Source organism: Diplodia seriata, assembly GCF_021436955.1.
Source record: "Diplodia seriata strain FDS-637 chromosome Unknown scaffold_1, whole genome shotgun sequence".
NCBI classification, from domain to species: Eukaryota; Fungi; Ascomycota; class Dothideomycetes; order Botryosphaeriales; family Botryosphaeriaceae; genus Diplodia; species Diplodia seriata.
In genome coordinates this window covers 2,079,458-2,105,233 of record NW_027117308.1, presented here as the reverse complement: position 1 = coordinate 2,105,233, position 25,776 = coordinate 2,079,458, and the positions used below count along the sequence as shown (strand labels likewise).

General features: G+C 57.5%; 10 protein-coding genes across 10 annotated transcripts; 4 read left to right on the top strand and 6 right to left on the bottom strand.

Annotated features, from left to right (window-relative positions):
• Positions 1–537: 537 nt before the first annotated feature.
• GCS1 (ADP-ribosylation factor GTPase-activating protein gcs1) lies at positions 538–1,589 on the bottom strand (the record flags this gene model as incomplete). Its single annotated transcript, XM_066772135.1, has 3 exons — positions 538–1,320; positions 1,401–1,469; positions 1,548–1,589. 3 exons carry the CDS (start codon positions 1,587–1,589, stop codon positions 538–540), a joined length of 894 nt encoding a protein of 297 aa, XP_066637414.1.
• A 755-nt stretch (positions 1,590–2,344) lies between these two features.
• On the bottom strand, positions 2,345–6,040 carry SLS55_000624 (uncharacterized protein; the record flags this gene model as incomplete). The annotated part of the gene is made up of 2 exons (XM_066772134.1): positions 2,345–5,985; positions 6,034–6,040. The coding sequence occupies 2 exons, from the start codon at positions 6,038–6,040 to the stop codon at positions 2,345–2,347; spliced, it is 3,648 nt and encodes a 1,215-aa protein (XP_066637413.1).
• A 1,878-nt stretch (positions 6,041–7,918) lies between these two features.
• Positions 7,919–9,136, top strand: SRP40 (jun-like transcription factor; the record flags this gene model as incomplete). Its single annotated transcript, XM_066772133.1, has 1 exon — positions 7,919–9,136. The coding sequence occupies one exon, from the start codon at positions 7,919–7,921 to the stop codon at positions 9,134–9,136; it is 1,218 nt and encodes a 405-aa protein (XP_066637412.1).
• Positions 9,137–10,403: 1,267 nt separating this feature from the next.
• Positions 10,404–11,760, bottom strand: MPG1 (mannose-1-phosphate guanyltransferase; the record flags this gene model as incomplete). The annotated part of the gene is made up of 5 exons (XM_066772132.1): positions 10,404–10,423; positions 10,480–11,356; positions 11,428–11,574; positions 11,653–11,696; positions 11,754–11,760. The coding sequence occupies 5 exons, from the start codon at positions 11,758–11,760 to the stop codon at positions 10,404–10,406; spliced, it is 1,095 nt and encodes a 364-aa protein (XP_066637411.1).
• Positions 11,761–12,508: 748 nt separating this feature from the next.
• SLS55_000621 (uncharacterized protein) lies at positions 12,509–13,204 on the bottom strand (the record flags this gene model as incomplete). The annotated part of the gene is made up of 2 exons (XM_066772131.1): positions 12,509–13,109; positions 13,200–13,204. The coding sequence occupies 2 exons, from the start codon at positions 13,202–13,204 to the stop codon at positions 12,509–12,511; spliced, it is 606 nt and encodes a 201-aa protein (XP_066637410.1).
• A 1,917-nt stretch (positions 13,205–15,121) lies between these two features.
• On the top strand, positions 15,122–16,782 carry SLS55_000620 (uncharacterized protein; the record flags this gene model as incomplete). The annotated part of the gene is made up of 4 exons (XM_066772130.1): positions 15,122–15,197; positions 15,280–15,963; positions 16,019–16,628; positions 16,695–16,782. The coding sequence occupies 4 exons, from the start codon at positions 15,122–15,124 to the stop codon at positions 16,780–16,782; spliced, it is 1,458 nt and encodes a 485-aa protein (XP_066637409.1).
• A 1,204-nt stretch (positions 16,783–17,986) lies between these two features.
• Positions 17,987–19,330, bottom strand: SLS55_000619 (uncharacterized protein; the record flags this gene model as incomplete). Its single annotated transcript, XM_066772129.1, has 2 exons — positions 17,987–18,261; positions 18,379–19,330. The coding sequence occupies 2 exons, from the start codon at positions 19,328–19,330 to the stop codon at positions 17,987–17,989; spliced, it is 1,227 nt and encodes a 408-aa protein (XP_066637408.1).
• Positions 19,331–19,839: 509 nt separating this feature from the next.
• Positions 19,840–20,317, top strand: SLS55_000618 (uncharacterized protein; the record flags this gene model as incomplete). The annotated part of the gene is made up of 3 exons (XM_066772128.1): positions 19,840–19,969; positions 20,024–20,073; positions 20,129–20,317. 3 exons carry the CDS (start codon positions 19,840–19,842, stop codon positions 20,315–20,317), a joined length of 369 nt encoding a protein of 122 aa, XP_066637407.1.
• A 418-nt stretch (positions 20,318–20,735) lies between these two features.
• SLS55_000617 (uncharacterized protein) lies at positions 20,736–22,192 on the bottom strand (the record flags this gene model as incomplete). Its single annotated transcript, XM_066772127.1, has 2 exons — positions 20,736–21,621; positions 21,675–22,192. The coding sequence occupies 2 exons, from the start codon at positions 22,190–22,192 to the stop codon at positions 20,736–20,738; spliced, it is 1,404 nt and encodes a 467-aa protein (XP_066637406.1).
• Positions 22,193–24,217: 2,025 nt separating this feature from the next.
• SLS55_000616 (uncharacterized protein) lies at positions 24,218–25,633 on the top strand (the record flags this gene model as incomplete). Its single annotated transcript, XM_066772126.1, has 1 exon — positions 24,218–25,633. One exon carries the CDS (start codon positions 24,218–24,220, stop codon positions 25,631–25,633), a length of 1,416 nt encoding a protein of 471 aa, XP_066637405.1.
• Positions 25,634–25,776: the final 143 nt, after the last annotated feature.

Below are 25,776 nucleotides of genomic sequence, written 5' to 3'. Positions count from 1 at the left end.
AGCATCAAAGAAACCCGTCAAACCCCATAACATGTCCCGTGCATTCCCACATCCCCGTGCATGTAGATATCCCTCATACGTTCATCTGCTGGATGCATCCAATCCGAGACCTGACCCTAAACCCATTGCTGCCATTTACCAATCACCCCATCCATCATCGTCCTTCTTCGCCGCAGGCGCGCTGCCGCTCCCTCCCTTCTTCATTGCCGCTGTTCCGACACTCGTTGGCTTCGGTTTGCTTGCGGTCTGCTCTCCTGCCGATGCGAACTCGTCCCAAAAGCTTTTCTTCTCCGCCGGCGGGCCTGCGGGCGGCGCTCCGAACGTGTCCCAGAAGTCCTTGTGGTCCTCGTCCGGCCCGCCCTTCTTCGCGTTCCCGTTCCCGTTGCGCGGCGCATGCGTGTCATCACCCTCAATGAAGCGGTTGAAGGATTCAGAAGCGTTCTTTCCTGCGAATTGCGCCGTTTGTCCGATCGTCATAGCGGCGTTGCGGGCTTGCGCTGCAATGTCTGCTTTGGACAACTATGAATAGTCCTGATGTCAGTCGTAGCCCGGGGCTGCTTGCAGTCCGACAGTGAAACATACGTTCTCCATGCCGGGCTTGACCCAGCCATCGTATCCCGTCTTCGCCGTCTTCTGCACGGTGGTGCTGAACCAGCCGAAACCCTTTGTCAAGGCAGCCACGGGGTCCTTCTGGAAATCATCCAAGCCCGGAACGCCACCCTGCGACTGTTGCTGCGGGAAGGGATCGCTACCGAAGCCGGCGAACTTACCCCCTTGGTTGGGCGGCAGGTCATCCGGCCTGTTCGCGTTCTCGGCGCCCATGCGCGCGAAGTAGGCTTCGTTCTGCTGCTTCTTGTTGTTCAGCGACGATGTGCCCAGGCTGGGCGAACCAGTGCGGCCGGGCGCGAAGCCCTCCAGCTCGTTGCGTGACGAGACGGGTGTGCCCGCCCTGCTCCCCGCCTTGCTTCCGCTGAGCGGCGCACCCGTCTTCTTCTGTGGGAGCTTCTTCTCCCTGGGCTGCGGCACGTATTCCTTGCCCTCGACCTTGGCTGTCAGCCGCTCCTTCCACTCCTCGCCCGCCTCGCTGTCGTATCTCTCGTTGATGGTACAGTCGTCGAACGTTCGGCCTTCGAGCTGGTTGGATTCGTGCTTGTTGAAGAAGTCTTGCCAAGGTTTGTTGCCGCCGTCCCTCATGCGCTCGAGCTCAGCGCCCTTGAAGGCGTCCATGGTTATGCTGCGGATGAAGGAGATGTGCACGCCGAGACCGCGGTGGATGCCGGAGCAGTTCAGGCACATGAAGATGCCGAATTTAGGGGAGGCCTGGGATGACGACATGTCAGCGGTCGCCATGGTATGGCGCGCGGCGCACGCTGAGGGGTGGTGTGAGGTGGTGAACGTACCCATTGGGGGCTTGGGGCGTTGCAGTCGACGCACGAATTGTTGCCATTCTCCTTCTGGATCTCCAGGAGCTACGTATTCAAGCTACAGTATCAGTGACGCTGTTCTCCGACGGGCGCATCGTGGCGAAGCAGCCGCGGGCGAGTTACCTTGCTCCTGGTCTCAGGATCGACTTCCCACATTTTACTCATGGTTGCGGTGCAGCGCTCGGCGCGGTTGTGGTCAAGGTGGCTTCGTGGAATGGCGTGGAGGGCGGCAGCGGAAAGTCGTTGGGGGAAAATCGGAGTGGAGTGTACGGTCGGTCGCTAGCTGGAGATCATCGACGTCGAAGCTTGACGGGTCGGCTAGGCACAGATCTCCAGGAGAGGCTTGGTTGAAACTCGGAGAGAGGTGGAATTAGTTGGACGGGGTGACCACTGGGCGTCGAGGGGGATCACCAGTGGGCTGCAGCTGGCCCAGGCCACGCGTTGGCCCGAGCAGCAGCCCACCCGCTCCAGAATGGCTCCTCACCCACGCGACCTCCTCCCCACCTCCGCCTGTCCGTCTCCATCAAACACGCAGATCGAGCGGTGGATACCGCATCAGAAAATGGGTCGCTCATTACGCCAGCCGGGCGTTCAAGACGATGGTCGTTCACAACTAGATTTGATCTGGCGACGGCTCAAATTTTGCTCATTACTCTAATTGTCAAGAGAGAAATCAAAGGCTTCAAAAATACCGCAGCTGTACACCATTTCCCGTCTCGTTCGTGACCCGAAAAGAAAGCGAGTGGAAGGAGAAGCGGTGCAATGCAAAGAAGCAAGGTACCCACAGAACAGCAATGCGAATGGGATGCGATGGGAAGCAATGCAGTCGTTATGGGGGGAATTGCGACGAGAAGGAACGGGGACTGCTAGCCAAACCAATCCATGCGCCAATAAAAGGAATAATAGCCCGACATGAAGCGTCAACGCAGGGAATAATTGCAAGAATCATGAACAGCAACATACGCAGCGACATCGAACAAACGCGCCGCTCCAATTACATCTTCAACCACAAAATCACCGTCCCTTGAACGACCCAGCAACCTCATCGCCCCAACTGCCAACGTCCACCTCCCCGCCATAGACGTCGTTGTTGATGCTGATGAGTTGCTGCCACACGTCCTGGTACTTCTTCTCGCACTCACCCAAAACCTTGAAAACCAAGTTGCGGCTGAGACCTGGATCATCAGCATCGCCGAAGTGCTTGTCAACACGCTTCCGCAGAGCTTCAATGCCCTTCCTGATTTCCTTGCTATCGTGTGATGCTGCCACTTTCTTGAAGACGGCGCGAGAGTGCGAAGGCCGGGTAGCAATCGCCGACGGTGGCGTTCCCGGTGGAAGAGCTCCCAGGATGCTGGGAATAGGGTCGAGGAAATCCTGAAGTCGTCTCTGTTTAATGTCATTGCGCCCTCTGGGATGCATGCGTAAGGAATCTGGAAACTTACCAAGAGCTTGCCAAGTGGCCTCCTGATGATGGCGTCAAGATACAGCGCCAGATGCTCATTCATCTCCGCTCTGGCCTTCTCCTTCCACTCGCCCAGCACAACATCTCCGTGCGTTTCAACCTCCTCGATATAGTGGTTCATGTTCTCAATGTGGAGAATGTGGTAGTTGAGCGCCTCCTTGTCTTCAGGGTCCGTGCCGGCCCCGCCAACAGCCGCGCTCTGCGCTGCCATCGCCGCCGGGCTCTCCTTGGCAATCACCTTCAAACTTTCGAACATAGCCTTGTTGATCTTTTGGTATGCATCATCGACCATCGTCCTCACCTCGAGGCGTTCTAGGTCATCGGCCGGAGGGATCATGTTCTCGATAGCCCCCGAGAAATGCGGGAATGTCTTGAAGAAAGAGATAACTCCCTTCCTCTTCTTGATCTTGACCTTTGTATCTTCAATCGCAGTGATTTGCGTATCAACGAAGCGGTTGAACAGCCCGGCGAGGCGCGTCTGCAGAGCCTGGAATGTGCGAGTGAGGAAGTCCTGGTTGGTCTCCTCATATTCGATGAGTTTGCGGTCCAAGCAGGTCAGGATGCCAACTCCTTGCAATGGATCACTGTTGACCACAAACTCAACGAGGTTTTGCAGCTCCGTAGGCCAGAATGAGAAGATGTCATCCATGACCTCAACAACTCGCTTCGCCAGTGCGCGGTCAGGCTCGAACATCTTTCTCGCAAGCAAGTTCGACCCTTTCCTAGCATGCGGCGGCGCAGAGGTAACGGCATCGGCGAAATCGACATTTTCGGTGGATGATGCGTGGAAGTACTCCACGACGAAGTTTTGCTCGGTGAACACAAGAGGTGCCATTTCATCCAGCGCACCAGCAAAGGCTTCGTAAGGGTAAAGACGCCCGCCCTTGTCTGCCTTTTCGTTGGAATTTGAGCGAAGGCCCCGTGCCAGAGTGCCGCTGCGCTTAACGGTGAGCTTGCGGGCTGTTGTCTTGAGGGTTTCGGTGTCCTTCTCTTGCGAGGTGAATAGAAGATCCTGCTCTTCACCCGTGGGCCTGCGTGCCATCTTCTTCCATGCTGTGGCATTGTCCCTGAATTCTTCCTGGTACACTGGCCGAGCGCGGGCCTGATACATCTTGAGAAGATTATCCCATGTCTGCAGATCAATCTCCTTGGCGAACAGCAACAACGGGCTGTATTGCCACAACGCGTTACGCGCAAAATCGTGAGTGGCCGGATCCAGCCTTGTCGACACACTGCCAGCATTCTGACGCGAGATCGCATCTCTGGTGTTGAGAAGTGCAGCACCAAATGTCATGTCCATGTGCTGACCCAGACGTTTGAGGAAGATAGCAGCCTCCTGGAGATACCTTTGCTTCTTCTCCTGCAGCGCTCTCATGTTAGAAAGCTCACTGTTGCCCATACCAGATGCACCGTCGACGACCTCGGCACCTTGGCGGATTGCAGGGTCGATGGTGATCATGGCCTTGTAAAGCAGTAGCAGGGAATTCTCGATGATCTCCAGACCCTCCGGCTTGCCAATCTTTGCAGCTCTGAGTGGCTCTAACTGCCTCGTGTCAATAGAAATAGTGTCGACAAGCTTCTGGAGCTCGGAGTGTAACAGCTTCTGGTTAGCTGTCTGAACCTGAAGACCTTGACTCTGTGCCTCGATGAAAGCGATATCATCGTTCAGACTGCTGAGTTCGACGTTGTACAGTGTCAACAGACCCTCAAGCTCGTCGCACTCGTTGATGACTTTATCAAGCATGGTTTCCACTGCCTCCACCCTCTCATCGTTGTGATCTGTGTTGTTCAGCCAACTTCCAGCTTCAACCCGGGCGATTTCGCGCTTCAGATCTGCTTCAAACGCCTCAAGCTTCTTCGGCTGCATGCTTGCATTGCCCCAACCAAAGTCGGAGAGAATGGACTCGATCTCTAGGCCTCTGATATCTAACACAGTTGCGTCCAAACCCAAAGAGGCGAGATACTTAGCCTGTTGGTTGGACCGCCTTCTCTGCCTGCGAATGTCGTCTGGGGATTTGCCACGCTTGCCGTCTGGGCTCGGCGATCTCGATGCAGCCTCCCCTGCAGGAGGTTCCGGTGGTTCAGTGCCAATAGTAGGGGCCGAGATGATTAGTCCGGGAAGATCAGGTTCGGCGGCACTTTCCACAGCAGGCTTCTCTTCAGGGCTTGGCTCAGGAACAGGAAATTCGGGGGCCTCCAGGGCCTTTGGTGTCTCCGCCTTCGTGCTGTCATCGGTTTGCTGCCTGTTCAATGAGGGCGCGTTGAAAACTCCAGTAATACCGTCGGGCTTTTGCTCTGAGGGCGCATCCGCGAGTGCGGCCTTGAATTTCTGAGCAGCACCGCCAGCACGCGGTTTGAACGCACCGTATGCGTTAGCTGCCTTGCGCAGGACATCAGCCATGTTCGGCTTGCCATCAGCTCCGCGTTCAATCGCTGCATTGGCTGCACCGATCCCACCAAGCCCACCGAGGGCTCCACCGAGCTTCTTCTTCCCAATCATTGCACCTAGACCTGGTTTAACGGCTGGCGACTCTGGCTCTTCCGGCTCCTCGTCTTTCCTCGAAGGCGGCCTGACAGCAAGAGGCGATGGTGTCTCAGAGACTTCGGGCTCTGGAGTTAGTTCAGGAGTTGGCTCCTGTGTAGGCTCAGTTGCCGGCTCTTCTGGAGCGCCCATTGGTTCAAGATCCGCTGGTATAGGCGCAGGTTCATGTTCAAGTTCGGGCTCAGGCTCGGGTTCTTTGGATCCAACGGCCCCAATATCATTAGGAGGGTTACTAGGCGCCAACGAAACATCTCTTTCTTTTGCCGCCAAAGCGGAGCTTGGCGGGCCTTCCCTTGACGGAGGGACCCGTGGTGACGGAGGGGCACGAGGCGATGGAGGCGGGCGCGGTGACCTCAAAGCTGGAGGAATGTCGTCATAACGAGGGGATCTGGGAGCATCTGAGTTGAGGCCAGAGGTTTCAAGAGGAGAAAGCATGGGCGGCCTCTTGCGGTCCGGCGGAGCCTCCGTGGGCTTCTCCTCGATCTTCTCTTCACTCCTTGACATGGTGCTGTGGGATGTTGTCGGGCGTAGACCCTGAGGCGAGGGGTCTCTCCTAGCTCCGTTGGGCCCGAACCTATCAAGTGTTGAGTTTGCAAGCAAGGAACTATCCATGGAGCTAGCATCGTCTGCCCTTCTTTCGATAGGCGATCTCGCTCTATCAATCGGCGACCTTGGGAATGCATCTGCCCTCTCGATGGGTGACTTAGCATAGTCTCTCTGTCTTCCAGGGCTCGCTTGAGGTATCTGGAGAGGCAACGGACTACGTTCACGGATGGGCGATGTAGGCCTTTGTGAAAACTCGGAGTGGGAGGATTGCGGTGTAAGATGGGAGGGTACAAGGGAAGGAGACTGTCCCGGGGGCCCAACCGGAGGCGAAGGCCTGAATTGCTCCTGACTTGGGCGCGGCCGCATCTGCTCTCTGCTTGGTGGCTTCCGAAGTTCTCGCGACGGTTGCGGCCTTGGCTGCGGCTGCCTTAGAGGGTCCCGCGGATTGGGCAAACCGGGTGGGAGTTCGCCTCCGCGAGACGGGGGACCACGTGAGCCTGACCGATCCCTATCATCGCCCGCAGTACCAGGTCGGCTCCTCGGCTGCAAAGGTCTGGGCGCACCAGCGTCGCTAGGCGGGCTTGCAACAGGACGGCGGCTTGGAGATTCACCCGACCGAGAAGGCGGAGGGCGGGGACCAGCAGGGCTGGAAGGCGGTAGCTTGCCCATAGGGCCCTGGCTTGAGGGACCCCTTGGACCCTGACCCACCGGCGGGCGCAGCATCAAATCCATTTCCTTCTGGCTGAACCCAAGCAGTTGCGGAACTTTGCCGGAGGTGTATTTCCCGTAGATTTTGATCAAGCTGTTGATGAAGAAGTCTTTTTCCTTGGACGAGTTTGCGTTCCAGTAATACGGCTTCGCAAGCGTCACTATAAATCCTGTTTGTCCCGCCCAGTCTTTGCGCTGCTGCTCGGCCGGCGTGGCAGGTGCAGCATTGGCGAAGGACTCAACCGCCGACAGATCTTCCATATGCCATGTCTTGCCGATCGAGAACGAACCATTGGCATTTTCGCGGGCCTTGTGGATGCGAACTCTGCCAGTGCTCCGCACCGCGATTATAACCACTCGCGGTTTCTTATTTTGCGACGGTGAGTTCGGTGGCGGAGGAGTCTGGGGGTGAGCGGCGTCCTCAGTGACGCGCAAGTGGGTGATATAAGATTCGGATACTGTGGTGGCCGTGTCAGCCCAATGCCTGTGCGAGAACGCCAGGTTGCAAGGTGGAAGGGAGCGCGCGTACATGCCCCGTTTGGGTCCATCTTGCCAAAGCAGCTCTCGATAATCCTGCGCTTCTCATCTTCATATTTTTCCGCGCGTCCGTTGTTCGGGGCGGGCGGCGGCGCCCTTGGGCCGCGGCCATCTTCGCTGGGCCGCCCGCTGGAGCCAGAGCCGTTGGCGTTGTGGGACCGACTGCCGTTCATGATGGGCGGGGAGAGGAGGCAGAGCGACGACGGATGCGGGTCGAGGACGAATGCGCTGACTTAAAAGAGCGTCGGGAACGCCTGGTTCATTGTTTGCTTGGGCGGAGTTGGTGTGAGGTGTCTGACGCAGGCATGGATACGGAGCGGCGATGGCCCCTCCCCCCAGGCGATTTGCGGCGGGCAGGCGGTGGTAGCGCGGGCACGGGATGAGCGCTGGGCTCGCGTCGAGAGCGATGTGGTCGGAATGCCGGCGTGAGCAGATTGTCCTGGGGAGGAATGCTGCGACAGCAGCGTTGCGTATGCCTGAAGGCAAGCTGCCGTGTACACTGGTGCTTAGCCCACTGGCAAGCGGCTTGCTGCCGGGGTCGTGGCTTCCGCGACGCGCGACTAGGCCGGCTTGGGCTTGGGCGGTCTGATCCCTGCGCGACCGGCCGGCCAGAAATTTGGGAGCTTCCAAAGAACTCCAAATTTTTTCCCCCCGTCCAACACTATTCAGTCGCCCGCGCACACCGCACACTTCCACACAATGGCCAAGAACAAGAGCGCAAAGCCGGCCGCTAAGGTCACAAAGTCCAAATCCGACTCAAAGTCTAAGAACTACCCCAAGGCTCCCCCCGCCGTTCTCGATCTCTTCCACAGCTTCCTGGTTGAGTACGGTTACGAGAAGACTGCTGAACAGCTTCGGTCCGAGACTGCACAGCGCGACGTGGAATGGAAAGATGCTGCCAAAGGCATGCCCACAATTACTGAGATTGTTGAGGAATGGGAGGAAGATAGGGAAATCGACAATGAGATTAAGGCAGAGAATGGCAATGACGACTCGGACAGCAGCGACAGCAGCGACAGCGAGAGCTCGGACGATAGCGCCAGCGAGAGCTCGGATGATAGCGCCAGCGACAGCAGCGAAAGCAAAGATGAACCGCCGAAGAAGAAGGCCAAGAAGGAGGCTAAGAAGGAGGCTGACAGCGACGACGAGTCTTCCTCGAGCTCAGATGAGAGCAGCGACGCCGAGTCCGACGCCGAGTCCGAGGCCTCTGCCTCGAGCTCTAGCAGCTCCTCTTCGTCATCGTCCAGCTCCTCCAGCTCCTCCAGTAGCTCCGACGCTAGCGCCAAGAGCTCATCTTCCTCCTCGTCTTCCGATTCCGACTCAGGCGCCGAGAAGAAGAAGAAGAAGAAGAAGCCTACAGAGGGGGAAAAGAAGGCTAAAGGCGCTAAGGATGAGAGCAGCGCAACTTCTAGCGACTCCTCGTCCTCATCTTCCGATTCTGATTCCAGCACCGAGAAGAAGAGCAAAAAGTCTATGAAGAAGGAAAAAAAGGACAAGGAAGTCAAGAAGGAGAGCAGCGCGACCTCCAGTGACTCCAGCAGTGGCAGCGACACCATGACCAGTGGCTCACCTGCGCTGAATGCGACCCCTGGCAGCAAGCGCAAGAGGAATGACTCCGCCGCCGACACCCCTAGCAACGCAGTCTCTGGCACCAGCACTCCCAGCGGCGAGGACGGCAACAAGCGGGCGAAGAAGTCGAACGTGCCCTTCAGCCGCATTCCCACGGACCAATACGTCGACCCCCGCTTCCAAAGCAATGCTTTCGTGCCCTACGATTATGCTCAGCGCGCCCATGAGAAGCTGATCGTCACTAAGGGCAAGGGCTTCACCAAGGAGAAGAACAAGGGCAAGAAGGGTAGCTACCGCGGCGGTATGATTGACACGAACGCTGTGAACGGCATCAAGTTTGATGACTAGGTTTGAAGAGTAGGAAGAAGAAGAAGAAGAAGAAAAAGAAAGGGATCTTGAGAGAGAATAGAAAAGGTGGTGTGATTGGGTTTGGACGGCGTTGAATCTCAGAAAGAATGTCTTAAGTGTTTGAAGCAGAGTTAAATATATCTGTCCGGCATGCTTTAGGTAGCAGGGATCAGTAGGCGAAAAGCTCAAGCGAATGTTCGTTGTTTTCTTGCTCCCCTTTCTACTTGTAACATTTTCTGCTTTTCTAGACTTTACAGAGATGGAGAATACAGGTAGGATACTCCGCAAGGATGCTTGACTTCCACTCTTATCGCACGTTGCATGCTGTCACTCCACAATCTGCTCACGTACGCTTGCGTTGAGGCATCGGATACCTAACCCGGGATATTGGAATTGCTCGGGCCGATAGTCTATCCCTGCGCATGTCTCAACATCACCTGTTGCAACGAGCCAAAGGAAAAGAGCGCATACTATCAGCGAACGCGGACGAAAAGGACCACAAGGGATCATCCGCCGGAATGTAAGCCGGACGCATTCTGATCCATGGAATCTTCACACAGGCCTCAACCGTAATCCGCAAGAGCCCGGCCTGTGTCAAGAAATAACGGTCTGTCACTCGTAATCTCACCCTAAATCCCTTCGGGGCCCAAAGAGCGTGCTTCGCACGAGGAGTTGAGATCTGGCATTTTTGAATGAGTTTATCATGCAAAACAACAAACACAATTCACTCATTGACCAAAAACATAACATGACCCGCACCCCAAATCGCGTACGGCGCCTTCATCAACCACTTGGACTTCATAAAACAAAGGTGCATGCAATCAGAACAGGAGATAGAAGATGAAAAGCCATGCAATACATAAGACGCAACCCAATGACGTATCTCGCGTTGAGTGAATTTCCCCGCTCTTCCCATGCATTGCCTCTGTAATCCCTAACCGTTAAGGGAAACCAAGATGTTCCCAATGGTGAAAGAAGAAAATTGGTTATAAAATTTGCTTTTTTGTCTCGCGGTCATCTCGGGGGAAAATCCGGACGCTGCTGGTGAAAATAAGCCACACAAATTGTGGTTATTAATTGAAACTCCGTGGCCGCCAGGAAATGGTGAACCAAAGTGGAAACTTGGCCAGGAAAATATGCCGTTCTCGAATGATAACAGGGGCCGGAGAAGGAATGGGTATTAAAGTCGTTATAAGTCCGATCGGGTTGAGGAAGAGTCTTGAACCGCGCCGGAGGCTCCCATTGCGATACATGTGCAAACCGTAATTTACATGATAATGGCGGGGACTAGCGGAAAATGTCAGTGATTTGAGTTGAAACGACCCTAGAGGTATATAGCTTACCGTCGACGTTCTGCTTGATCGACTTGTGGGGCAGAATGGAGCCACCATTGACATAGATTTCGTCACCGATGGAGACATCGTCACCGAGTACGGTAACGTTCTCCAGCCTGGCCCACTTGCCAACTGAGCTGTTCCACCCGACAATGGTGGACTTGACCCAGGCGTGGTCCTTAACCTTGCTTCCAGCAAGCAGGACACAGCGCTGCAGCCTGACACCATCACCAATGACGACGTTGGGTCCAACAGTAACGTTGGGGCCTATACGGCAGTTCTTGCCAATCTTGGCGGTGGGATCGACCAGGACGTTGCCGCCATAGACAAACGGCTCGGTAGTGGGAGTGAGCTCCTTCGAGCCCTTCTTAGCCAGGGACGAGAGGTAAAGGCAAGTGCCAGCAAGGAAGTCCTTGGGCTGGCCGACATCCATCCAGAAGCCGTCCAGGTCGAAGGAATGCAGCAGGCCATCCTTGCAAATAGCGGGGAAAGTCTCTTGCTCAATCGAGGTGGGGCGCAGCTCGATACGGTCCAGAACGGAGGGGTTCAGAATGTAGATACCGGCATTGATACGGTTGCCCACGAACTCGACGGGCTTCTCGACGAACCGGTCAATGCGCGAAGCATGACCGGGCTTGTGAACGACCACACCGTACTTGGACGGCTCCTCAACCTTTGTAACGACAATGGTGCCCTCATCGCCGTGGGCCTTGTGGAAGTCGGCGAGCTGCTTGAAGGGGTAGTCGCAAATGACGTCGGAGTTGAGGACGAAGAACGGCGAATCGTCCTTGCCAAGGATCTTCTCGGCGAGCTTCAGCGGGCCAGCAGTGCCTAGGGGCTCGTTCTCGACGGAGAACTCTATGCGGACGTTGTATTGCTCTTCGTACTGCTCTGCCGTCAGCGGGGCTGTGCGGCGGCACGGCGCGTGCGCGTCTACATGCGGGGGTTCTGACTGACCTTCTTCAGCGCCGCGGTCATGATCTCGGGTCTGTAGTTGACAGCAAGGACGATGTCGGTGACGCCCGCTGCGGCCAGGCTCTCCACCTGATGCAGGATCATGGGCTTGTTGCCAAACTCGACCAGCGGCTTCGGCAGCGTAAGGGTCTGTGTTCATGGTCAATGGCGTGTCCCTGATTGACATGGGCGCGGCGCGGCTCAGCCTTGCGAGCGGGGAAGACGCACCAGAGGGCGCAGACGGGTGCCAAACCCGCCGACAAGAATGAGAGCTGCATCGCGGACGGGGGTTAGCACAGTTCGCGGATTGGCATCTCAGGCAGACCCACCCTTCATCGTGGAGTGTTGTGTTCAAGGAGGTGCGGCGGACGCGGGGAACGCGGACGGGGCGCTGAGCAACGAGCGGAGGAGGCGCGCTTTGGGAGCAAGTGAGCGCGGGTTGGCGGGCAATTGGGCCGTGGTCGATGGGAGCAGGGTTTTCAAAGAGGAGACCGGTGCAAGGAGCAGGCGCCTGTTAATAGTCGTCAACGGAACGAGAGGCCAGGTGGAGAGTACCGGTCCATGGCCGCTGACTCCACCAGCAAATTGCCCCTAGGTACACCAACGGGGCCCTTGCGCACCAGCCCAAAGGATCACCGTTCCGCACCGCGTCAAGTCCCGCCGCCAATGCCCTGGCGCGCCCGCCTCAGCCACTGCGCCCACACGCGACGCGCACTACCTATTTTCAGCGCCAAAGCAGAGCTGGCCGCACCTCCGCCCAGCCCATCGCCGCCGCCCCGCGCTGTCGTGCCAGCATCACGAGAGGCCCGGCGCAGTCGAACCGCATCATCGCCGGGCCCCGAGCGCGAGCGGCATCGCAGCGTTGCACACACGTGGAGGGGAACGCGCCACCGCCAGGACAGGGCACTGCAGCCCCATACGAGCGCCAGCATCCCGTACCGCCTGACCTGCATCGCGGCGCGGATCGTGGGCGGCAGTGTCATGTGGTCCATTGTGCCATCGCGTCGCTCCTTGGTCGAACATGTTCCTGGCGCAAGGGCACGCGCTGAAACAAGCATCTTATTCGTAATCAGGGCTGTCTTTGTTATTTGCCGCCCGCGAAGTCGAAGTCACGTTCAAATGTCCAATGTCCAGATTTCTCGTAGCGCCACAGCGTGCACCCCTTGGCCAGCCCCTCGGCCCCTTGGAATTCCTCCTGCACTTCCTCCATCGTCTTCACCGCGACAACCTCGTCGTCGACCTTGTTTTGAACCGTCCAGTGCGGCCGCCAGCTCTGTTGGTCCTGTGCACTGAGCATGTCCGCCCATCGGCGCTGCAGCTCCTCGTGCACGCGTTGCGCGGCCTGGGAGCCCTGTCCCACCCTGATGCCGACCCCTCGTTTCATCCGGAACGGTGCACCCGTCGTCAGCTTGAACGGGCTTGTGTTTCGACAATGCTGCTCCAGCGCCGCGACTAGGCCGGTCATCTCCGACCCTGGTAGCGCATGAAACATGGTGAGGTGCGCAGGCGTGTGGTTGAGATGAATTGGAAAGTGCTTGTCGCGGAGCTGCGTTAACGGCTGACTGAGCGAGGGCGTCGTGCTCAGGGTCAGAACATATACGGCTGACTCCTCTTGCGATGTCCGCGGCTGGTGGTCGACCTTCCGTTCCCGCTCCGCTGGCTCGGCCTTCGTGTCAGCGCGTATGCTGCCTGGCGCGCTCATCGGACTTGGCTTGTTGGTTACAGCTGACGAGGGTGCAACTGTCTTCTGTCGTACCAAGAGAGCTTGCGAGTACGACATGGCTTGGTGCGCCATCTTCGGCAGGCGTGTGATGGAGGGTGAGTATTTCAAGGGCATCGTGCTGTGAGCTGTACTTTCTTCAGAATCACTCAAGTGCACATCCAGGTACATAAGGGCCAGAAATCCGTATGCAAGGAGCGCTAGAGGGCAGTGACATCAATGACAGCTCCAGCGTCATAACGGCCGGTAGCGCGGATCGGGAGCCAGGGTAGCAGAGGAATGCCTTGGTCCGATGAGGACCAACTGGTACCTGGAGCGGCAATCGACCAATTGGAATTTTGCTTGCGTGAAGCAGTTATCCGGACGTGTGTGCGGGTTCTGAGACTGCAAACATCCAGATCTCGAGAACCCCCCTACCCAAGTAGTTATGGTGCGGTATCTCAGTCTCATGGATGTAGGTGTTTGCAGGCAAAGCTAGCGACGGCATGTGGTACGTCCGGGGGCAGTCGCGGCGTTCAGCCCTGCAAAGAATTTTGAGCTCCACCGCTTGCCGCAGTGGTATGATCTCCCGCATCCTGATGGAAATTCCAGAACAAAGGCTAGCAGCCGAATGAAGTTAGCGGGTGCAAGAGCCTCCAGGCAACCCCAGATAAACCACTTCCCGAGCGTGGTGTTGGTGATCTCCCGCCGCCCCGGTCCGCTCTCTTCAGGGTGAATGTTGGTAGGTCATACTACCCTCCCCGCCTATCGCCTATTGGACTTTACAAACGAAGCTGGTTGCGACCAATGCTTGGCATTATGGGGGGAATTCTACTCTAGTGGTCGGACTATCAGGCCTCGCGTTCATCTTTGCATGAGGGTAGAGAAACGCGATCCTCTGCGGCGACCTTGCTCGCGATCGCATCCTATTCACATGAATTTCCTCGGTACCGAAAAGCTTGTCTGTTCGGCTATATTTCTTGATCTGGCGGGCGGTCCTATTGCTGCAAGCTTTGCTCTTGTGTCCGTGGATTGATTGTTTGTGGGGATGATATCGAGTAGTTGACAAGCAGACAAACAGATGGGAGATCGAGTTGAACTTGACTAGACATTCTTTGCCTCTAAAGAACCGCTTCGCTTCAACCCAACGTGTTTCTGTTCTTTTGTACATACGGCGTGCTTAATTGATGCTGAACACCAAATGGATATTGGCACGGTGGCTTTGATCCGGGGTGTACTGACGGCATAGATATACGCGACCTTGATTGGCGTGATGTCATCTGGCATGCGGCGCGGCAGTCGATTAGCGAATGCGCCCCTTGGGGTTGATCACTCGGGGTTCAAAGACCCCAACGCTCGAGCAAGCAGCGAGCAGATGCGACGCAAGTTGAGATTAATCGCGCATGCCGCATCGGATATGGTTCGGAGGCGTACTGGGTTGGGAAAGGTTCAGGCTCAAGGGGGAGTTATTTGTGCGTGGTGAGGCATTGGGGAGAGCTGACGACGAGCTTCGAGACCCGATCGCATCGCTGCAGAGGCAACCACGCAGCCCCGTCTTGTCTCATCGTCATGCTCATGCGCCCCACGCATACGGGAGCTTCCATAGGCAGCTGCGCCCGAAGTGCGCGCTGGCCAGGCCGTGCTGACAGTCTTTTTCGGCGCTGCAGCGTGTTTGTGGCAGGTTGGCAGGCGGCGGGCCAATGGGCAGGCGAGGTGCAGGGCAGGTGTGCAGGAAGGAGGCAGGGGCCGTCGAAAAGGTGAAGCTCCCCCAAGCACGTTCAAGCTTTTTTCGGGCGCGGCGCCGGACCCGCCAGCTCCAACCCGGGCGCGCAGGGTGGCTGACGTGGGTGGACAGGCTGGATCTGCGGCGGTGTGAGCCCGCCCACTCTCCATAAAAAGCATGAATCAGTGCTTTGAGGGGCATCGCGCCAGCCCGGACTGACTATATATTTTCTGCAACTACCCGTCTTCTTCTGCCGGACACTTTTCGCTGCAAACATGGCATCCCACGGACGCAGGCAATCGACCAGCTTCGGCCGTGACCGTCGCTTCTCCACCGGCAAGGCCGAGTCCGGTACGTCCCTGCAAGTCGCATGCGTTCCTGCATTTTCCCGCCGCAGGCTCTGCCCCGCGCCCCCCGCTAATTGCAACTGCAGAGCTCAACTCGCAGGTCCATCGCCAATTCCGCAACTACCACGCCGGCCACAAAGTCCACGCCGGTCTCGATGCCACCAGGGCGTCCACCGGCGTTGTCTGGACCTCGGAGCGCGCCTACGAGAAGGGCTACCTCGAGGATCCGGAGGCCTGGGCCAACCTGGGCCAGGGCGCCCCCGAGGTTGACGATGAAATTGAGGGCTGCTTCGAGCGTCCTCACAACATCGACATCTCGCTCAGCGGCCGCGAGTATGGCCCGACTGCCGGTATCAAGCCTCTCCGCGAGGCTGTCGCCAATCTGTACAACGAGCACCACCGCCAGGACAAGCCGAGCAAGTACACGTGGGAGAACGTCTGCATTGTCCCCGGTGGCCGTGCCGGTCTGATCCGTATCGCCGCCGTGCTGGGCAACAGCTACCTGTCCTTCTTCATTCCCGACTACACGGCCTACAACGAGATGTTGTCGCTCTTCAGGAACTTCTCCTCCATCCCCATTCCTTTGAGCCGTGAGGACAACTACCACATCCACCCGGAGAAGATTGCCGAGGAAATTGCCCGTGGTACCTCTGTCATTCTCACCTCTAACCCACGCAACCCCACCGGTCAGGTCATGACCAACCCGGAGCTCGCTCAAATCCAGGACATCTGCCGCGAGAGGGCGACTCTGATCATGGACGAGTTCTACTGTAAGCACTCCACGGAGCAAGTCAACTGGGGCTATCTCTAACTTATGCGGTCCAGGTGGCTACAACTACACGACTGACTGCGACGGCACCGTCATCTCCGCTGCTGACAACGTTGTTGATGTCGACGAGGACGACGTCCTGATCATTGATGGTCTTACCAAGCGTTTCCGTCTGCCAGGCTGGCGTGTTGCTTGGATCGTTGGTCCCAAGGAGTTCATCAAGGCCATTGGCTCTTGCGGTTCCTACCTTGACGGCGGCACCAACGTTCCCTTCCAGGAGGCCGCCATCCAGATGCTGGAGCCCACCAAGGTTCGCCACGAGATGCGTGCTCTTCAAACTCACTTCAGAATGAAGCGCGACTACGTCATCGGTCGTCTCCGCGAGATGGGCTTCAAGATCCCCAACGAGGATGTGCCCAACTCGACCTTCTACCTCTGGCTGGATCTCAGCTCCTTGCCCGGCAGCATTAACGACGGTCTGAACTTCTTCTCCGAGTGCTTGAACGAAAAGGTCATCGTCGTCCCTGGTATCTTCTTTGACCTGAACCCCAGCAAGCGTCGCGATCTTTTCGATTCGCCCTGCCACCACTTCGTCCGTCTTTCCTATGGCCCGAGGATGGAAACCCTCAAGATGGGTATGGACGCCATCGAGCGTATTGTTCTGAAGTGAGTTCACCCGCAAGATCGACTCCTCTTAATGTGTGACGGTTATACTAACCATTAATGCTTCAGGCACCGTGGCGTCAAGAACATCCCCTTCCACAGGCATACCAGGACCGGTTCGCGCGTGGGAGATGGCCAGCACCCGTATGTCACCTAATGACAAGTCTTCTGCTCACAGCATAGACGCTAATGTCGATCCAGTGGCCATGCCCAGTAGACATTGACCGAGCTAGACGAGATATCCCGTAGACGATTCCTCACACAGAAGGACTTTACATTTTTTGAACATGACTGACCAAGACCCCAATTTGGATATGATGTCAGCCACTTGCGTCCGAAGGGTATATCTAGAAATTGAATCAAACGATTTCCGGCAAAAACTGTGCATGAATGATGGATAGTGCTCGAAAAGAAGATGGCTGTTATTGATCTTGTCACGGACTTGAGCCAGGCAATCCGTTGCTCTTGGTCAGAAGTTTCCTGGAACTCCTATCACATAATAGAGCTCCTAACCTGCTCCTAGCATGCAATGATAGAAAATTTAGAATATTTCGGCTTTTGCGTACACGGGAAGAAGACTGCATGCTGCCTGAGACGATGACACCAAAGAGAACGACCTACAGGTGGCTGGCCATCATGACACAGCGGCTTGCACAACAAACTTGAGCCAACAGAGCCATTGCAGCAACCGACTTACGTAGACAGTCGAATCCTGCGTCAGGATGCGCATACACGTTTTTCAATCTCACACCCATGCCCAGACGTTTCATCCAACTGCCTGTATAAGCGGGCTTGGAAAAACTCACATTTGCTTCTGGATGTCTGTTGCTACTGGGCATCCGTAAGCCGGGCTCAAAACCGCCGCAACTCACTGTGGGCAGAACAAATTTGAGCATATCTGAGGGCTGGCTTGATTGACGGTCGTGTGTTCAGACGAACGCTCTGGCCTCGGCATCATGCGAACGACGAACAACAACACTGCGCTCACTTCGAGCATAAAAGCGGACGTCGTAACAATGTCTCGACTCCATTTGCGATACATAATTTGTTTGCATTAGAGGGGATATTGCGACGCTTATGCATGAAGACCATAGCTGCACATCTACGACATAATCTTCACAACGATGGTTTCTTCTTATTGAAGAACTCAATGAGCGCTTTGCCGTAGTCGCCCCTGTTCGGCAGCCTGTTGGTAGTGTGGATGTGGCACCGTGCCGGCGACGTGTTCGTCAAGAAGACTAATTGCGAGCGCCGCGAAGATCAGCCTTGCTCGTGTTTAAAGAGGGAAGGGAAATATAGATGTATAAAAGGTTGGGAATATTGACTGTGTGGGTGTGCGCGCGCGCCGGGGGGCGATGAATTTAAGGGGATGGAGAAGAGGGAGAGATCGGAATCCGCTTACTGCCACAGTGGAAGTCCAGCTCCATGAAGGCGACGGGCGAGTGGATGCGGAAGTAGTAGGGGTCATCATCGCCGTGAGGGCCGATCCAAGCGAAGTACGTCTCGTCGAGGTGCTTCTTGAAGAGGTTGACGCGATGCTCGAGCACGGAGGCCGGGTAGTATTCGTTGAAGGCCTTGTAGAGCGTGATGATCTGCTCTTGCTGGGCGGGCGGGAACTCCTTGACCGGGCATCCCTCTATTTAATCTTAATGTTAGCTTTGACACTCTTCTGGCCCACACGCATAAATATATTTATATATATATATCGAATTGAGGAAATCTTGATCTGCAATGGCAGCAGCTTCCAACTCACCGAAAGGCACCACCCTGTTGTCCTGCCGCGCGCCGCCGAGGTGCCTCTCGTCGAACGGGTTCCAGCGGTCCGTGGGCAGCGAGTCGCCATCCATGCCGACCGACAGCGTCGCCTTGGCCTGCAGCGCTGGGCTCAGACTCTGCATGAGGTTTAGGCTCTCGAGCTCCTCTGTCTTGAACAGCCGCAGGCCGCTATGCGGGCCCTCGTCGATGCGGTCCGGCTCGGCACCCATGAAGGTTGGACCGACAACCATGCGTGGGCCGTAAAAGACGACGGCGAGGCACAGGTGGTGGCCGAAGAAGGTGTAGCCCCATGGCTCAGTCGCGTTGGGTTCGCCGAAGAGGCGGAAGTTGTACGAGTGCTCGTTGAGCACGCGACGGCCGTTGACGAGGTGACCGAGGAAGCCGTTGGTCAGGCAGCAAGCCCATGTCTTGTCGAAGCCTTCCGGGCTCAAGCTGGCGCGCAGCACGCCGTGCACCGCGTCTTGCACCTCTTGTCCGCACTCGTCCAGCCGCAGTCCGCCTGGGTTGACGTACAGCTCCGGGTTCGACCACAGCCGGATGGCGTCGTCGTCGACGGACGGATGCAGCGTACGCGCCCGCTCGTCGTCCGACAGCAACGCCAGCAGCAATTTCGCGGCCTGAGTCGCTTCCTTGACGGGGGCGCCTTCGTCGTCGGCCCACTCGTACACCCCTTCCCGAACGTTGCCATCTGTCGTAAAGCCGATGTAGGGCTTCTCCAGGTTCTTGGCGTCCAGCCGGTTGATCAGCCACGCCGGCGCCTCGATCTTGCGCCGCGACGCGCACCAACTGTGAGCGTCGCAATTCTCGATGCCTGCAATCTTGGGGTGGTCCGGCTTTGGGAGGATCTCGCGGAAGGGCACAGCGGCATCGCCCCGCGGGCGCGTGGGGTCGTTGGCCTGGATGTAGCCCGAGTCCTTTGGTGCGGCCATGGTAGATGGGGTATTGGGGGGTTGAGAGTTGCTGAGGGCATGCTCAATGGCGGGCGTGCATTAAAACAGGTACGCAATGGTCCGCAGGCCCAGTGGTCGGCATGTTGGCCCGGGAGAGCTTGCTGCTGCTACAATCCCGGCAGCGCTTCCGAGGGAAAGAGCTGGAGACCGGACAAGGGGAGAGGCTGAGCGGAAAAACAAACCCTCTGGGTCTTGGTGGTGGTTTGGCGGCGGGGTGAAGTCGAGGAGGCTGGGTCGGCATTCCCGACTCTAGCAACCGCGGGGCACAGAGAGCGGGGCAGACCGGGGGAGACGTCAGCGGGGCAGCTCCAATCGCACCATCACTCGGCATTGCCAGCATCCGCGACCATCTAGCTCCGCCGCGCTTCTCGGATGCCGACCCTGCGCTCGGAGATAAAAGTAGAGACGACGCTGAAAAGAAATAATGTCCCACCTACGTCTGTCCTACATCTTGCTCTACGGGTCAACGTGACACAGACCAACCAACCATGGCCCCTCTCGGTCCTTTCAAGCTCGTCACCGTCAACAACGCGCCCGAGCGTGCCAAACGATTGATCGGCCGTGTCGTCGAGGACGTGAAAGACAAGTACACCATCATCCATGCCGGCAACGCCGACGGTAAGCCATGCCGTGAGCCACCTGTGCGCCGGCCTTTTGCTCACATCCTTCTAGATATCTCCAAGGTTGAGCAAGTGGTGACAGAGGTCCAGCCGGACTTGCTGGTGAGCTATCCCATGCACTCAGATCAACGGCCAAGGGTGTGCTGACGGGCCCAAGTTTACCGCCTCCATGTGGACGTCGGAGCAGAGCCAAACGGCCCAGGAGACGGCGCGGAAGATCGTGCCGGACATCAAGACATTTGCGCTGCCCCAGGGTCTGCAGGTTGAAAGGGGCCCGGACGCCGTTGTTGAATACATCAAGGAGAACCTGCCTGCGCTGCTGGAAGGCGAAGCGAGCAAAACATGAAAAGGGCTGGCCAAACAGGACTCCAATTTGCCATTGCACGTGACGGGTGTCGGTTGTTGCGCCGAGGGGTCCTCCATGGCAGCCCATGTCGCGTTGCGGAAATTCAGGGTCCATAAAGCAGGGGACTCAGGTTGGTGCAAAGCTCGTCGATCGTGGGGGATGCATTTCCTAAAATAACCCTATGATATCAAAATAGACAAGTCTCCGAATGAACAGAGCAAAATAGATTCTCATCGGGTAATGAGGTCGCGCTTTTTCCACCAACTCCGCTCTGATCTTGACCGCTATGGGGCTCCCCTCTGTATATGGGCACAAAAAAAAAAAGTGAAAATAAGTCCAGGTATCCAGTGGATGAAGAGTACGAACAGACGTCAAAGGAAAAACGGTGCTAAGTAAGAAGCGGAAAGTTCTGTCAATGTCAGAAGTCGCCCATCATCATCCATCCCGCTCCTCCTAATGTGCCCACCACGATGGCAATGGTCAGGATTGCGGCGCCGGCCTTGTCGCCTCCGCTGATTGCCGTCAACGTTGTATAAGTGCCATCGGTGCTACTTGCCCCCGATCCCGTTCCTGCACTGCCATCCGATTTACTGGTACCGCCAGTCGCATATGTGACCGGAGGATCAAGCGTGCTCTTGTCGATCATCAGGGAGCCGACGACTTGCAACGCCGCCATCTGCTCACCAACACCGTACGTGCCATCCCATACTGTCGAATTCCACTCCCGACCGCACGTGTTACCGGCTGTCTTTGCGGACCCTGAGCACTGGCCGGCCGCCCCCTTCGCCGATGCGCGAAGCTTGGTGAAGATGTCCTCGTAGAAATCGGGGATCAGCTGCGCCGTCAGAGCGAGCCAGCGCACCAAGTAGGCTTTGAAGGAAGACTGGTCGTAATCACAGTTTCCAGAAGGCTCGCAGGTGACCTCGACCAGGATGTTGGCCGTCATGTAATCCGGGAAGAAGGTCGAGTACGTCGTCTTCAACAGGTTCGAAGCGCGCGTCTTCCACACCTCGTTCTCCGTGTGGTTGTACAGGAAGGCACATCCGACAATGAAGGTTCCGTAGTTGTATGTCCATTGTGTGTGATCGGCCGTGCTGCAGTTGTTCGTCACACTCGTTCCGTCGTTGATGGTCCACGTGTCGGTGTCGAGGATGACAGTACCGGCAGCCCAGTCCCACATCTTCTCGGCCCAGTCGCTGTATGTCGTGTTTCCGGTGTAGCGGGCCAGACGGGCCGCCAGCTGGAAGAAACCGCCGTTCGAAATGGTGTTCTTGTAGTTCCAACCTGCGTTGAACGAGTAGATTCTGTGTCGCCCGGTTAGTGACAAGAGCGACTGTCGCCGGCAGTGGTTGCTTACTGCCAACGCAAACCACCATCGCAGTTTGCAGCATCCCAGCGCGCGGCCTGCTCGTTGAACACGGCCTGTGCCTGGGCGACCCAGGAGGCGGCCTCGTCGCCGGGGTCGGAAAACTTGAGCTCGGCGGCAGTCATGGCAGCCAGAGCCCAGAAGAGCTGATCGTCGTTACCCTCGGTCAGGGTCTGGTTGTTGGGCATGTAGTCGTTCTTGTCGCCGGTCTGGTGGACCAGGGCCTGCTTGGTCTGCGGGAGGTACGTCTCATCGCCGGTGTAATACCAGTACTCGACCATGCTCATGAACATGGCACCGGCCTCCCACCAGTAGTAGGGGTCGGGCAAGTTACCCGGGACATCACCAGTGTTGTTACCGGTGTACCACTTCATGAGGCCAAAGGCGATTTCGGAAGCGGCATCTTTGATCGAGTCGGTGCTGCTGATGTCGATGTCGACAGCGTGAACGTGGTTCAGAACGAGCGACAGTATCCCCAGGATACTCCAGGGCGAGGTGAGGAATCTCATGGCGGAACGAGTGACATGGAGGAAGGGCTGGGGAAGGGCGCGCCGGGGATGATGAGAGAAAGACGGGAGCACAGCCCGGGGCACATCAGGGAGGATGCGCGGCGCTGGGCGCTGGCTTGCATCGCGTCGCTATCCTCGTACGTCCGGCCGAAATTGACGCGTAACGAATTAGTCGGCGCGCGGGCCCTAGTGGGTCATGGCTCAGGAGAGCATGGGAGTGGTGGCAAGCGGCGGGCTGGCTCTGGATGGTGGTGGCAGCAGATCTCGCGCAGCATGATCGGCAGTGGCTGGAAGCAGTGTGCGGAGGGGTTGGAGTGTGCGAGTGCGAATCGCTGGGCAGAGCGCCGTTGATGGTTGGCGTTGCTTGAGGGGTGGCCGAGCAGCGACAAGCATTGCTTGGAGAGGCAACTTGGGGCTGCGCGGCTCGGGCGCGGCTCCCTGCAAACGCTGGCGGCCCGACCATCGCAATCACCCGCCTTCCTTCAACACCACGCCAAGCATCATGTCCACGCCCTGCCCGCCGCCTGCTGCCCGCCGCCTGCCTCGGTGCAGCGGTGGGTCGCCGGGCTGCTGCGATGCTGGCTCCGGCGACGACGTGGCTGTGTGGCCACCCTGCGCCGTTGCTCCGGGCTGCTCGGCGCTCCTGCCGCCTCGTATCGCCGAACCTCCCGAGCCTCCCTCCCCTTCACGCGGCCGGCGGCGAGCCTTGCGCTTACGTCTTCAGCCCTTCGAATTTGCGTATGGAAATCGTCGCCGGTGCTGCCCCTGTCTCCGGACTTTGTGGAGGAGATGAGGGTTTGAGTCTCCCCTGCAGCTCGGACAGTGTCAGGCGCGTCCGCGTTCCAGCAATGAGACCTCGCGAATTTCATGCAATAAGACCTGCTATGATCTGATCCCTTTGCATGCGAGCAGGCAATCCGCGACGTCGGCGGCCGGTCCCCACAGCAGCCATGTGGTACCTGATGGACGCCGGGAAGTTGGGGCCTGAGCATCGTGCAGCAATCTACTCTTGCGCTCGCGGCTCCACGGTGCAACACCCGGCATGCGCAGCCGTCTCCTTCTGCAGACAGCCATGGCTTTGATTGCACCTCTCCGTTTTATCGCAGCTCGGGCCCCTTTCGTTATCACCGCGACTCATGCGGCACTCCCGAGGCGGATAACTCTACCGCCTGCACCAGTCATGCCACGCAGCGGCAGAGATCTCGCGCTGCGATCTCTTCAGCCTATTGTGGTCGAAAATCTTTCCCCTGCCCCAGCGGGTCGCAACATGATCGAGCCTCCCCCTTGCTCAAGCATGTCTAGATGCATATGTGCAGTCCTAACCTTACATCTACGCCCGGACATATGCCTCAGCTGCCCACGTACAAGGCTCGGATTTTCTGCAACCACTGTCCTGCTGCTCCGATTAGCGGATGGCGGTATGTTTGTCTAGCCCCACGCAGGAAAGCCCCGTAGCGCGGATCCAGAAGCCAGGAACGAGCCAAGCAACAAGCTCTCTCGGCCCGCTCTTCAACATCTCCTCTGGTGTTAGGCCCCGTATACATGACGCAGTAAAGTGGGATGCCTGCCCGTCGTGTTCCCTGCCGCACTGCTATATGAAGGGCCTCCTACGCCGCTGCTGATCGCTCCCGGCTCTGCTCTGTCGTAGCCAGCAATCCTCCACGTGCCTATCCCTTGCACGGCTCTCGCTTCATCCGGATCAATTCCATCCGCATTGGCCAATCCAGCTGCGACCAAGCCATTGCTTCTTGGAAATGTTTCCTCGCTCGTTCCTTCGTGTTTCGCAGGCTTTGGCCTGTGCGGCAGGCGCTCATGCCATTGCAAACTACTCCGATCCTACTTTGCTTACCGACATCAGCGAGATTTCGAAGCATTGGGGCCAGATCTCTCCCTACAGCGACAATGCCGCTGACGTCTTTGGCGTGAAGGATGTTGGCCTGCCTGACGGTTGCCAAATCGAGCAAGGTAGAGCTTTCGGCGCTGCATCATCAGGCTAGCTATAGGCTAATTCGCTCAGTTCACACCATGCAACGTCACGCTCACCGCTTGCCCATTGAATGGGTCGATGACGGAGACAACAACTTGGATTTTGTGTACAAGCTGGGCAACTGGTCTGCTGCATCCAACTCGACGGGTTCGTTCGCGGGCCCGCTGAAGTTCCTGAATCACTACCGCTATTCCATGCCCTCCACTGGTCTCCTGACCGGCCAAGGTGCTGTCGAGGAGATGAGATCTGGTGTCTCTTTCTGGAACAAGTACGGGCGTACGCTCTATGATGCTGAAAACGGCCAATTGTCCTACGACCCCAAGTATCCCAACGGAACTGCGAGGGAGAAACCGCTTCTCCGCACAACCTCGCAACCGCGCATGTACAACAGCATGCTAAACTGGGCGATCGGATTCTTTGGTCCTACTTTCAGAGCGGAGCCCGACCAGTCCATCCCGACGCTGGGCAACTGGACGGATGACTTCGACGTCCTAATCATTCCAGAGGGCGGGACCGAGAACAACACTCTCGCCTCGTACGACAGCTGCTTCAACGATTTTGAAGCAGATATCGGCGACATCGGAGACCAAGATGTGTTCAAATACATACCCGTCTACCTGCAGGACGCTACCAAGCGGCTGCAAACGTACGCCCCTCAGGGATTCAGCTTCAATGTCAACAACACATACGCCATGCAGATGATCTGCGCCTACGAGATGCAATACATCGGCCAGTCCGACTTCTGCGGCCTCTTCACTGCCGACGAATGGGCCGGCTTCGAGAACACACTCGACATCGCCTACTACTACGACTACGCCTTCGGCAACCCGACCGGCCGCGCGCAGGGCATCGGCTACGTGCAGGAGCTGCTCGCGCGCCTGCAGAACCAATACATCACCGCGTCCAACTCGTCCGTGAACTCGACCATCACCGACAACCCGGACGACTTTCCGCTCGGCCGCCCCTTCTACGCCGACTTCTCGCACGACGACATCATCGTCTCCGTCCTCACCGCCATGAGCGTCGACTACTTCCGCGACGGCCCCTCCCTGACGGAATTCCCGCCCAACCCGGACCGCCACTTCAACCTGGCGCGCGTGACGCCCTTCGGCGCGCGCCTCATCACCGAAGTCGTCGGCTGCGCCGCCGCCGACCCGGCCGCCGCGAGCGAGAAGCGCACCTTCTACTACCCGGAGCAGTACGGCTACGACGCGGCGGCCGCGACGCACAAGTTCGTCCGCATGCGCCTGAACGACGGCATCGTGCCGCTGGCGAGCGTCAGGGGCGGCGCCTGTGAGGGCCGGACGGACGGCCTGTGCGCGCTGGACAAGTTCATCGAGAGCCAGCGGGACTCGTACGCGCTGAGCAACTACGACTACGCGTGCTTCGGCAACTACACCCTCGACGACCCCACGAACGCACACGACTACGATGGAACGATCAGTGAGCAGTAAAATTGAGCCTTTTGCTGCACAGTGTGGGCTGCGGAATGTCTGAGCCCTTCTTACGGGAGCAGTCGAAGCAAGTGTCCAGACGTAGATGAGAATTTTTAGACTACAGTTACGCATCCAGACACAGGGCTCTACTACCCACGTAA